Source organism: Polistes fuscatus, unplaced genomic scaffold (genome assembly GCF_010416935.1).
Source record: "Polistes fuscatus isolate 324 unplaced genomic scaffold, CU_Pfus_HIC Scaffold1, whole genome shotgun sequence".
Taxonomy (NCBI): Eukaryota; Metazoa; Arthropoda; class Insecta; order Hymenoptera; family Vespidae; genus Polistes; species Polistes fuscatus.
This window is the reverse complement of record NW_025112997.1, coordinates 8597998-8612096: the sequence shown is the minus strand read 5'-3', so window position 1 is coordinate 8612096 and position 14099 is coordinate 8597998. Positions and strand designations below refer to the sequence as shown.

The following is a 14099-nucleotide window of genomic DNA, read 5'->3' as shown; positions in this document are numbered from 1 at the left end:
GGAGGGTGACGCATTATCATTTATCTTTTTTTATGATCCTCGTATAATCGAGAAATAATTGTAATGTAAGCGTTAGTATTTTAATATTAATATGGTGTATAATGTAACGCAATAGGATAGATATTCAAACAACCAGAAGGATTGTTCTTTCGTAGAGATTAAGACTGTCAATGGTATTCTTTAATTAGGGGTTACTAACTAATAAAAGATACATATTGTTCTCTTCGTACATTCTTTCTTTTTAATTGTTTTTATTTAAAATAAATCTAGTGCTCTGTTTTCGATTAATACATTAATTTGATTTTAAACTATAGCAAGTGGCATGACTGTGGGTATATTATCTTCAACCGATTCTACTTTATTAAAATCTGTCAATTCATCAGAATAAGGTAATTCGTTGATATAGTACCTAGAATAAATACATTAAAGAAAAAATAATACAATTATAAATAGAAAATTGTACTTACCACTTGTAAGCGTGTTCACAATCGTTTTCAATGTCGCTGCAAGCTCGTTGTCTTTGATCGAAGATCGTATTATTTGGACAAATCATTGGAAAGCCTTCTCCGTGTCCATCGCAAGCGTGAAAAATCCGACAATCGTAATCGATATCGGCGTAGAGACCAATTAGTTTGTTCTTACAAGAGAATTCAAAAGTTAAATTGTTGAAGAGATTCAAATCGGTCGAACGATCCGATAAATCTTCGTAAGTTTCTAAACGATTACGTTCCTACAAATTAAAATTATAAACTTTATAAATGCATGAAAACAAAGTAAGAATGATGAAAAGGAAAATTTGAAAACATTTGAAAAAGTTTACTTACAATATGTCCAAAAGTTGGTAAAGCGATGGTGGTACTTAAAAAAACTGCGCAAAAACGATAAGTATTGATAACTACGTATTGATATAATTTTGTTATTACTTACAATATATAATATTCAGTATTAAAAGACCACTCTTTTTGGCCATATTTAAAGTCGACGAATAAAATTGTCACACAGTTATCGCTTGAGACAGATTTCTTCGATATAAATCGGTTAGAACGGATACTCGATCGTGCCACTGAAGCTTCTCGGTTGGCAATGCAGCTGACTTCTATACAAGCAGTTAGCAAGAGCTCGTTCTTTCTTAGTTAAGACACTTAACGAATATATTGACTTTAACGAGCATGTAATCTCTAAACAGATCCACATATTTCACATTACCGTACGAGTAATTCTATTTAATAACTTCCTGTGTTCGTTTATGATCGACTCATTTTTTAAATATCAAAATGAAAGACTATTGTATTTAGTTCGTTTATTCCCAATTTATTTTTCTTATAAACGACAATTTTTTATTATGAACAATTCAATTTATTTATCAGCAACATAATACTTTGCTGTGATTTAACAGATGTCGCTATTAAACGAAGAGGTTCAGAAAGCAGAGTTAATGATCGAATATCGAAAATGACTTTCACTCGACTTAACGGATTAATAGTTTAGCTTTCTTTTTCCTCTACGCGCGCTTCGTAAATTTTCAAAAATAATTTTGAGTGATGTTACGATAAAGTATTTAAAATTAAAGGTATTTAAATTAATTAAGGTATTTAAAATTTACTTTGTAATAAAAATATTAATAAAAGAAAAAAAAGAGAGATAAAGAGAGAGAGAGAAAAGAAAACTATAATTAATTCGTTATATTGTTCCTGATTTTTCGATAAAACTACGAATGTTCTAAGCAAACTTATTGTTAGAAAAATAAAAGAAGAAAACGCTTGGAGCTTGCTTGAGGCGCGAATAAAAAGTTTGACGTTGTTCAGCAGCATAAGGGCGCATGTCCACGAAAGGACAGTAAGTATCAAGAGTCGATGAGGGACGCCTCGCTTCTCTAGGCTTGCCTTTCTCTTTAGCGTCGAGTAGTGGTTCAGTTTTCACGGCAGCTTCATACAGGAACCATACACAGAATGTCTTGAAGAAACACGACGTGAAACCTAACGTGTGTATAGTGACTCGTACACTTTGATCTTTTCTTCAATTTGATCTCTCTTACATACACACATATATAAATACATCCATATGTTCATCATCCTAATGTCAAAAGGAGGATAAAGAAAAAGAACGAAAGAAGGACGAACATGTGATACTTCGAAACATTATATCCCTTCTGTGCAAAGTGTCAACGCAAGGTAGTTTTCATCAGTCGTGAATTAAACGTCAATAGTGAAATTCGATCGATGAAAGGAAATTTTATTTAATAGCGAAATAAGAAAGAAAAAGAAAGAAAGAAACGGAGGAAGAACGAAAAAGAAAAAAAACAATGGGTTCGGCAATGTTATGGTGATTTCATTCGAATTAGATCGATCGTTTCCGCGCAACTTTCACAGAAACATACTCAGGGTCATTGCGTTTGACAGGTACTACACACGTGCTCTTGAGATAAGCGATCGTTCCACGTGTCTTTTGCACGCCTCATCCATTCAATTCTCCTCGTTGTCTCACTGGTGACACCGATGCGTGGATGAAACGTGAACTCGATCATAAATCTTTTATATTTATCTTGAATTTAAACTTAAATTTTGAGAAATTACAAAAATTAGAAAATCTAATTTAGAGAATTTAAGTTGGTTTTCAAACGAAAAATATTTCTCCTCGTTACCTTGTAACCAATACTATATCCGTTACACGGAGAAAGAATATTTTGGTCGAGCGAACCGCAAGGACGACCAGTGAAATGGAAATCTCCTTGGATTCCATTAACTAAAAAGAGAATCTTAAAATGATTTGTTTTTCCTTTTTTTCTTTTCTTAAAGATTTTTTTCACGAAATCGAGGAAATGTATCGTTTACGTAAGGATCTACTCTTTCTTCTCATCTAACAATGACAACAACGATTAAAGTAATAATATTGGTTATTAGAAATCGTCGGAAAGTAGAGCGTGGCGTAGGATTTTTCTCGTTATAACCGTCTTTAGACTTAAGGAACATCGAAAGTAGGAAGATGTGAATTCCCACGAACCATCGAGCGAACTTTGAATCGTCATTTTCTCAATTTCATTCTCGGACATACTTTCTCACCGTTAAAATCAATTACGAGTATCTTTTCTTTAATAATCCACAAACTTCGAGCTGTTTGAGTTTGGTTCTGCTCGGGAACTGTTATTTGAAACGTATTTCTTACCAAGATCCGCGTAACAACGTCAGATCCCGTTTGATTACGTCATTAACACCGATTAATTCGATATATTTTTAATACCAGCTACGAAGTTATCACGGAACAGGTTCGATTCGGTCCATTGCTTGTTTTGAACGAGGACCAAGCGAGGTCGACTCAAACAAGTGAAAGGAGATTTGATATTCCTGTAGACGTTATTCGATATGTATATCGTAAACTTGAATGACAATTCAAAAATAGAACTAATTCAATAACCCAAATTCTTGCTCTTATTATAATACATTTTAATTTACATTATAATGTAAATTATAATAACACTTTGTTCCAATACGATGACATAAAATACAAATATTAATACATAAGATTGACATATCTATTTATAATATTCATTATGAAAAATATTTCACAGATGTATCTGTATATTTATTATTTATAATATATTGTAGGTAATTAGTTTCTATTTTATTCTTCGCGTGATTGTAGTATCCAACGTAGTTTCGCATCCAACGTTGTGAGAGTTGCACTTACTAACCGTAAACTAGATCATCGTGCCTTTCTTTTCGCCTTCTTACACGGTTATTTACTAAACGAACGTACAATAAAGTATATATGCGTTGTTACGTTTACCAGGTCAGTGATTCCTTCGATTACTTTAATTATACGCTACTATTGTTATTCATCAAAACAACGCCGTGTTCTGTCATTAGTATCTACGATGTTCGTTCTGCTCCTAATGATTCGTTCGAGCATTCAAACAACTTACATTTTTTAATGGTAATGATTTTAACTGGTTCAAAAGAACTTATATTTTTCTATATATATAGTAAGTCTTAAAAGTATTCGTACTCTCACTGTCAATTTAAAGCAATTAATATTTTCTTACAAAACAATATTACTAAATTCTAATACACAGAAACATATTTTAGGATTATTCAACTTTAAAATTTATATTAATTTTATTGCAAAAGAGCATTTGATTATAAGAAAAGTAAAACTGTACATAACTGATTAGAAAGTTGGTATCATAAAATATGTCTAATCGTCTCAAAAGCGTTATAAGATGGAAGGATCAACCAAGTACCATTTATAAAAATAATCATTGTATTTCTATAATATCTTACGTAAATACAAATGCCCTCATGAGACAAATTTTTGATATCATTTAAGTATAATTATAATTCTTTAACAATAAAATATTTTTCTGCAATAAAATCGATATCAATTTGAAAGTTCAATAATCCTAAAGTGGTGTTTTGTGGATAAGAATTTGTATTACAAACAAATATCAATTATTTTAATTTTACAACGGGAGTGTGTGGGTACTTATTGTATGTATTTGTAAACAAATCTACGCTCGACACCGTTAACAAATTAATTAATAAACATTCCATAACCTTAGAGATAAATGAATTTAGAACGAACGATCTTCGCTCGTCCTTTACAAAAGAGAAAATACATATATTCGCGATAATCAGCGCAAGCCCACGCACTTTTCTCGTGGTATCTCTCCTTATCTTGATCTCAGACGTATTTACGTATCTATCTACATACGTACTACTTCGCTAACGGTTCATTTTCTATAGAAATTTACGCGCGGTTACACAGCTGGCTCATCTCGCTTAAGTATTTACAGTTATATTATAAAGAGAGAAAGAAATTCACGATAAAATGGTTTGATTTGACGAAAGCGGCAACACATGAACAATATTTCGTTTGAACCTTGACCGAAACTCGTTCGAAGCGTGCGATTCTATCTTTTCACATCGAGTTAAATATTTCATCCTCTCGTCGTGTGAAAGGTTTACAATTAGATTTAAAAGCTCTTCTTCCCTCTCACATTTAACAAAGTCCATTTTATCGCGATAAACATATATCTTTTGTGATTTTGCTTTTATTTTTGTTCATCATGATTACGATCAATCTCTCACGCGTTCTTTATAAATAACAAAATGTCTAATATTAAAATCATGAGTATAATGAAGATAAATAACATATTAAAAAATTATCATCCTTTGTCCTTTATATTCGAGGACGTAGATCTCTCGATCGTTTTTCTTTCTTATCCGTCTCTTTTTTCCGTTATAAATGTCAAGTAAATGTATATATATCTACCTACATATACGAATTAATTAACTCAACGAGTTAAGAAGAGCTAGCAGAAATCATTTCTATGCCCACGATATTTTTACAAATATCTTAAATACACGAATAGTGAATCAATCGCATAAGGCATCATCGAAAAAAAATAAAAAATGTGAAGTATAAAAAAGTTTTCAAAAGCATTTTTAGACTACCATCCGTATATCAACGGTTAGTCACCTCTCGATCGTGTGGGATAGAGAATTTGAATATCTTATTTCTTTTATGAATCATGATGCAAGAATTAATTTTAAACATTGAATGTCCTTCAATGGAAAGCTTTACTCGCAGACATTTACGTATTAGATTTTTGTATGAATATTTAATACATTTTTTTATTGTCTTTCGTTTCACCGAAGTGGAAAGTTTTGACGAGTTTGATGAAATAGCACGACGATTTGCAATGTTTACATGTGAAATATATTATTAAATATAATAATTGTAATAATTTATGTTTACGAAGATAAATCATTATAGAAATGCTGCTGGTCCCTTTGGTACTGGGCTTGGCCCTGCCTATTATAGGCGAATATATTCCACCTGGGCCAAGATTTACGTGTCCCAAAGTACCCACTGATATTTATCCTTGTACTTGCATTCGTGGAAGCGACAGAGGTCTTTACATTCATTGCGAAAATACGAATTTAGCCAGCTTGAGTTTGGCTTTTGCTAATTTGGGGAACGAGGGTATGCCTATCGAAGAATTGGTTCTGTATAAATGCAATATCGGTGAGAACCATTTTAGTAATCTTAAGGATCTTTTGATTTTCATAATTTAATGTTTTAACTGGATTCGTATTAATATTTAGGACGTTTTTATGGACCAGCTCTTTATCCATTGGATGTAAGAGTCCTAAAGTTTATTGACACACCTTTGAAATTAATCGAGGAACACAGTTTTCTTGGTGTGAACAGAACTCTTCAGGAACTTTATCTGATAAATAGTCGGCTGGAAAAGTTCCCACGGGAAGCATTGCAAATTCTGGGTAATCTCAGTATTTTAAGTATTGCTGGACATCGTATCGTTATTTTACCAGGAAATAGTTTTGCCGAAAGTGCCGCAGCCGCTAAATTAGAAAAATTAGAAATCAGTAACGGTAAGAGATATCGTTATTTGGACTAAACGTTTTACGATCGTTCGGTTTAATATCGATTATATTACAGGAACTATATCCTCTTTACCAGTCGAAGCATTACAACCTCTGAAAAAAATGAAAACGTTGGATCTTCATGACAATAAAATCAAAGATTTAAAAAGAAATCAATTTAAGGGACTCAGAGATACTGAATTCCTCGATTTGTCTTACAATTTGATTGACAAATTGGACGGGTCTCATCTTGCCGATCTTACCAAGTTGGGATGGTGTAATTTTTCTCACAATGCTATCTCAGACTTAAAGAGGTTCATTCAATTTTTCACAATAAAATATAAAATAAAAATTCTCATTTTCTATCAGCGTTGTTTCTTTCTTGCAGGGGAACGTTTGCGAGAAATTCTGTCTTGAAAGTTCTCAATTTGAGTCACAATAAGATCAGGAAACTCGATTCAAATACATTCCGTGGCATGCGCTTCCTAAGACGTTTGTTTTTAAGTAACAATCAAATTAACGAAGTAGGCCGTGGTACTTTCGGTTCGATTACCAGAATCGGTACCATCGATTTATCACGAAATTTCATCAAGAAGATCGATTATCAGATGTTCCATCAGCTACAATTTGCCGAGGTATGCCTTTTCTAATTCATAGTTATTAAAATATCTCATTTATGATTAAATATCTGAAATATACGGTTTCACGAGTGTACGATAGTAACTGCAATTATGCAATGTAGTTTTGCTATCAAAACTCGTCGTAATGTATACGTTTCTCTCGTGTGTCGGAGCAACTTGTATATTGTCTCCGCCTGCGTCTTCGACCACTTTCACTTTTCGATGTGTATTAGAGAGATTGCTATCAGTACTCTTTAATTATCATTGCACAAAAAACGCATATGAATGTGAGTCATACTTAAACGAATATCGTAATAAGGGAAACGCCAGAGAGCTCGAAGGTATAGAATTATCGAGGATAAATTAGTTTTTCCTTTTTTTTCTTTTCATATCTAATTTCCTTTTGTTTCTTTTACGCTTTTCGTAGCTCATAGACGTCTCTGAGAATTTTGTGACAACTGTAGAGAAATTAGCATTCAAGGATCTTTTCCTGGCGAAAGTGAATCTATCGCATAATGAAATTGCAACGATAGAGCCTGGGGCATTTGAGAACTGCGCCAATATCACTTCACTCGATCTGAGTCACAACAAACTCGAGAATATTTCGAAATATTCCTTCGATAGTTCAACGTACGCTACCGAACTGCTACTCAGCTACAATCTGTTCACCTCGTTGGGTCAGGTAAATAAAATTACTTGATTTGTAAGAATTATAAGATTTATGAGATTCTAAGAGAGAAAGAGAGAGAGAGAGATTAATCGGCTGTCAAAGCGAACTAGAGAAACATCTATAATATAATAATTCTTTAACGAATAAAATACGCAAATAAGTGTACAAGTTTTATTTTTAAACATAATTCAACTTTCTCTAAATTGAATTATTACGAGAACAGCTAGTATGTCATAAAACTGTTTAGAATCAAGGAATAAGAATTGTCGTAACATATGCACATAAGCAATAACGTTATACATATGATTATTTGACATATGGTGCTTCATCATGATAGTAGTAAAGTCACTTTGCATATGTACTATTCATTAAAATAATTATGAAAATAAAATAAACGGTAATAGGTAATATTCGAAATGATTACAGGTACCATTGCACAACATGACTGGACTAAAAGTTCTCAACGCATCTCACAACTTGATACATTCGGTACCACGTCAAACATTTCCGAAGCTCTACGAGCTTCATACCATTGATTTGTCTTACAATAATCTCTCAGACATACATAATGGAGTTTTTCAAACGCTCTTCAGCTTACGATTTTTAAATCTCGCTCATAATTCTTTGGAAAAGATAAAACCATCAACGTTCGGTCCATTGCCGACGTTACTCGAGTTGGATATGAGCTACAATCAACTCAACGATATAGCACGTGGTAGTTTAACCAGATTAGCCAGTTGCAGGTAGTTACATTTTTTTGATACTCTAAATTAAACAAGATTTCCTGAAGAATATTTTTCAAAATAAATGTATATAAATTTGTAGAACCATAACCGTGAAGAGTAATCGATTGAACAAAATATTCCAATTGCCAAACTCGTTGGGCCACATGGACTTTTCAGAAAATATGCTCGAAGAAATACCAACGTTAGAAGTATGGCCTACGATGAACGCTCTCCTTTCGTTGGATCTTTCGAGGAATCGACTAGGCGATAATCTTCGCCATGGGAGCTTCGAAAACCTGTTGACCTTGAGGACCTTGAACCTGCAAGCGAATAATATATCTGTACCACCGTGGGAAGCCTTAAGTACTTTGAGCAGTTTGCAATATCTCTACTTGCAGGTCAGTCGCATTTGAACTTTTAAAATAACTTGAACGTTTCTTAGTAATAATAAAAGAATATAATTACGATTATCTGATTTAATAATCTCTTGATAAGTATCTACTAACATTTTCTCTAAATCGTGATAAATTAACAAAATTTCTTAACGTGTGTAATCGCGATATATCGAGACAATCTTGTAATAAATATAAATAATATTTTACAGGACAACCATTTAACACAACTCGGCAAAGCAGCATTCGGTCGTCTACCGATCGTTTTCGAATTGAATCTTGCCAATAATCAAATTCACAATATAAGTAATCGTGCTTTCGAAGGTCTACTGCAATTATTGACTTTAAATTTAACAAACAATAATATCAGTTACATACCAAACGGAGCGTTTCAAGGTTTAGTTTCTTTAAGAACGCTCGATCTATCCTACAACAAATTAGAAAGATTGGATAATAAAACTCACGGATTGTTAGATGATTGTCTGTCATTAGAACGAGTCAATCTTAGTCATAACAAAATTTCTTTCATCACGAGAAAAATGTTACCCAATGATCCTTGGATTCCATACAGATTGAAAGAAGTGGACCTTTCATACAATACAATGCCCGTAGTTACGTTCGAATTAACAGTCGGTGGAAAAAAGCTTGAATATTTAAATCTAAGTCATAACAATATTAATGAAATTCGACGTTGTAAGTAATCGTCTTAAATAAAATTAACTCTTTGTACTCGAAATGCCAACAGAGCTTTGGTAATTCGAAATAAAGGCATTGTCAGCATAGAAAAAATAAGATAAAAAGTAATAAAACAATAGAGCACGATAACATTTAAATAAAATAAAAGAAAATATTTTTACGATAAATTTTGTTTATCATTATCGAATTGATGGAAAAATAAATATGAAGATAATTTCCAAGTGCAAAGGGTTTACTTAAAATAAGTATCATATTGATACTCTTACATTATGTGTAATAAATTTGATTTTATTTCATTTCAGATGTCATTGGTAATCTTACAGCTTTGCAATCGTTAGATTTATCTTACAATGACATCAGTGATATTTCAGAACCAAAAGTTTTTGAACCACCAAATAATCTAACTTATTTGTATCTAAGTCACAATCACCTAACTTATTTACCAATGTATAAAATTGTACCGATGCCAAACTTAATGCTTTTGGATTTAGAAATGAATCAAATTGGCGTCTTCGATGAGAGTTACATGAAGATTATTCAGAACGGCACGAGAATTCGATATTTAGGTAAACTCAATCTATAATTTAGTATACATTATTATATCTTTTACAGGATAAATAAATTTAAAATATTATATTCATAATATTTTTTAGGAAATTCATTGCATTGCGACTGTCACGTTCGACCACTGAAGAGATGGTTGAACACATTCAGTGAAATACCTGCAGAATGGTCTAACGTAACATGCAAAAGTCCAAGTTTCCTTTCCGAGAAGCTTCTTTCTGAAATCACAGAAGATCTAATGGGATGTAGTACTAGGGAAATATATGAGAATGAACAATTGGATATCAATCCCGATGTGAAATATAGAAATATCGAGTAGTACGTTGATATTTTAAAAATGATTCTTATCTATTTGGAATAATAATATTAAACAAAGAAATAAATAAACTAAAAAAACAACATAATTGTTTCAGTGACAAAGAAGATAAAAGCTGGAAGGCTACGTGGTACGTGACATCGCGAGAAGACATCGGCGACTTTTATGTAGTTGTACGAGAGTCGGGAAGTAGCAAGTCAACGATCGAAAAGGACCTCGTTTACAATGCCAGATCGTATAAGATTCAAGATCTACCTGGATCAAGAAACAAGTACGAGCTCTGTGTACTGGCAAGAGACTCCGAAGGAAACGTTAAACATTTTAGAGAATCGCAATGTCGGATTCTGAACGAACAGACTTACGGGAGTTCAACGCATCTAAGAAGCAGTTTCTCTCTAATCGCGATCGTTCTTTCTTTTCGTATAATAATCCCTTGAGACTCCTTTAGAGTTAACTTACCGATATCCGAATTTAACGATAATACTAAAGAAAATGATCACATTCGCATAAACGTACTTACATATCTACATATGTAACGCTCTTGACTGGCATTGTCATTAAAAATGTAAATTAAGAACATAGAAATTTCGTAGCTTAAGTCGAACGTAAGCGTACGTTATATAGATAAACATCTTATATCGTATAAATGTGAATAGTATTGCCAAGTGCAGAATTGTATATATGAAGCATCCTGTACGAATGGAAGGACGTTGAACGTCGGCTATTTATTTTTGTAAAATATATAACTACTATCAAACGATTATACTATTTGGTACGCTTGTTATTAAACACCAAGAGTGCATGCTTATCCAAGGTAAAAAATGGAAGATAAGAAAGGTTCAAAGGCACCGCTCAAACGACTCAATCGTACCGAACGCTAACAGATCTAGCTTTCTCTCCCTCTTCTCTCTCTTTTACTCTCGCATCAATCGTTCCTGTGGTAAAGAAAAAAGCAAATTACAGGAGGGATAGTAATTCGCGTAGGTACATTAAAACGCTGCTGTGCTTGGAAGATTGATGTCAATAATTTATAATTGTTAGGAATAGAATGAAGGTTCAGCAAATTAGCGGACAATTGGTCTTAATAACCCTAGATAAAAAAAAATAAAAAGGGGTCCATAATTAAATCCCACGAAACCTAATTCGTGAAGAATTTTCAACGACGGCGTGAAGCAACTATAAAAATAATAATTATAATAAATATAATAATAATAACAATAATAATAAAAATAATAATAATAACGATCGCAGAAACGAGCTGAAAATATTCTCAAGGAAGTAAGGACGCTTGCGCTCGCTTGTTTCTCTCTACTAAAAGATCATTTCATTCTTCCCCAAGTTTATAATTAGCATCCTGCTGCTTGGTCGGGAGTCGCTCGCATGGAGCAAGAAGGGAAACCCTTTAATGAGAAGGCAAGTCGGGATTTCTATGAAAGCGAACAAAGATTAAAATCAATGCTAGGACACGCATAAGTTTATACTATACATGTGTTGTATGCTACATATATATATATTTATACATCGACGTTACCATTGTCATCGTTCTCTATTGTTTTTTCTTCTTGATCACGCGTGCCTCGTTAACGCGAAGAAATAAAAAAATACACAGAGGCCGACTTTTGCAAAGCACGTGCGACACAACCACGACAATGTCCTAAGGAGTTTTGGTGAGACAATGGTCTCCGGCATTTTCGTCGAATTAACGGAAACGTAAATTGATCATTTGCAAGGTCTACACGATCGGCGACTCCTCTAGCAACGAAAAAAAAAACTTTTTTCGCAGCTTTGGAAATTCTACAGGATAAATTGATTCTTTATTTGAATTTAATGAAGAACAATTTTCTAACGGTCATAAGTTTTAGGTAAAATCTTTTGAATTACAGTTGATACGAAAATCATTATTCTATTTATATCCCCTTTAATTGATTTTATTTTATTCTTTTTCTATACCGCATTCTTTTGAAATCTTTTCTAAGGTAAGCGTAGTAACAAAGTTTTCAGTTCTCAAAGATTTCAAGGATTTCATGATAGCTGATCGTTTCCGTTCGACAAGCTTTCAACGATTTCTTCGAAGGAATGATCCGATCGTGCGATCGCAACCACTAGCGGTAACTCGTTACGAAACTCTTAGACACTTTCACCTATAGCTCCGATAATAGAGTGTATCGCGCGCTGTCAGAAACGAACGCGCGAGTTTCACCGAGAATGAACGAAAGGACACGAAGTCTCACGAACTTCTTGTTGTGTCGACACAGAGAGGACAGACATCCGTTTGTCTAGCCTTTCATCGGGGACTCGTGAGTCCCCCCAAGGCTGGTATGGTGCGAGTAAATTTACATTTCTTCTCTCTTCGTGTCCTTTTCCTTTGTGCACTTTTTTATTTTTACGGGATTCGATTGGTAAGCTTAAAATAGACAATTATTTGAAAAAGCAAGTCCCGAAATCGTTAAATTTTGATAGAGTCTTGCAAAAAAAAAAGAAAAAAGAAAATTCAAAGACAGGTTCATCGCGTGCAGTTTCCTAATTATTGCACAATGACACGCCAATTATCTCGGACAAGTATAAACGCGTGCACTTCCTCTTATATACGCCATACTTCGACTCGTGTCATACACTCTTGTTCTTAAGTAAACGTACGTGCCGCAAAAGAACTTCCCGAAGCATACCTTTTCATCATTTTTTTTTTCTTTTTTTCTTTTCTTCGCCTCCATTCCGCGTGGGTAAGCCAATACAGGATCGTTTTGCGTACTCTTCTTCTTTGGGAAGTGACTCATGGTAAGTCCATATAAGGCCCAGCAGCGCGTCAACCGTGGGCCAAACGCCCACGTAAAAATATTATGCGCGCGCATCTCGATCGGTGAAAGGGAAAAGAAGAAAGAACGATGTTGCTTTCAAATATCATTGAGTTTTTGTACTTTATCATTCCAATAACCTTTATGTGGTGCATTTAAATAGGAAGCCCAAGAAAATCATAGTCGTATGAACAACTATGTTTCTCTCTCTTTCCCTCGCACGATTTGTTGATTCATAAATCAATTAGACTCGAACGAGTTACACCTTCTTCGCGACGGTTCATAGCCGTTCGCATTTGCCTTCAATATAATTAATAGATATCCGACGTATACTACGGTTACATGTGCGAGCATACCAGACGTCCATCGACCGGTCCACTCGTTCCTTGCCAACTTCTTCTCATCTATGTGACTTTTGTACACTGACAAGAAGTCTCTACACAACGAAGTCAAGATTTATTATACCCATTCGAAGGTTTATCAAAGCTGTTTCTTAAATCGAATCAATTAAAGAAGAAGCTAAATAAGAAATTTTTAATGCTGCCTTTCTATTTCTATTTATTTCTCTCTCTTTCTCTCTCTTTCTTTAAAAAAAAAGAATAAAATTGTTGATGAGAAACAAAATCGAAATGGAAAAAAATGTTGTTATTTAATCGTGAGTCGTTTCTTCGTATGAACGAATGAAATTCAAAAGCTAAAACGGGTGAATGCCTACGCCACTGTCGGGCCCTACTCGCGGTTCGAACTCTCCCGCCATTGCTCGGGCCAGTCAGTGTCTCTCGCGGCCTCGTACAGAGAGCATCTTCTTGCTCGACACGAGAAGTTCTTCATTTGTTCTTTTCTCTCGCGTTCCATCATCGGTTCCCCTCCGCTACTTTCCTGTGTGTTTATAACCTTACCTTGTCGTCTCTCTCTCTTTCTCTTTTTTTTTTATTGCGTGC

The 14099-nt window shown here is 33.9% G+C and overlaps 2 protein-coding genes across 2 annotated transcripts; one reads left to right on the top strand and one right to left on the bottom strand.

Annotated features, from left to right (window-relative positions):
• Nucleotides 1–234: 234 nt before the first annotated feature.
• On the bottom strand, nt 235–1102 carry LOC122518078. Its single transcript, XM_043636762.1, has 4 exons — nt 928–1102; nt 825–868; nt 468–730; nt 235–409 (listed from the first exon to the last, which is right to left on the bottom strand). The coding sequence occupies exons 1-4, from the start codon at nt 968–970 to the stop codon at nt 304–306; spliced, it is 456 nt and encodes a 151-aa protein (XP_043492697.1). The 5' UTR covers nt 971–1102; the 3' UTR covers nt 235–303.
• A 4672-nt stretch (nt 1103–5774) lies between these two features.
• On the top strand, nt 5775–11051 carry LOC122522367 (chaoptin). Its single transcript, XM_043643439.1, has 12 exons — nt 5775–6024; nt 6105–6392; nt 6460–6697; nt 6772–7018; nt 7431–7685; nt 8100–8416; nt 8499–8796; nt 9003–9483; nt 9789–10052; nt 10140–10368; nt 10464–10753; nt 11023–11051. Exons 1-12 carry the CDS (start codon nt 5775–5777, stop codon nt 11049–11051), a joined length of 3186 nt encoding a protein of 1061 aa, XP_043499374.1.
• Nucleotides 11052–14099: the final 3048 nt, after the last annotated feature.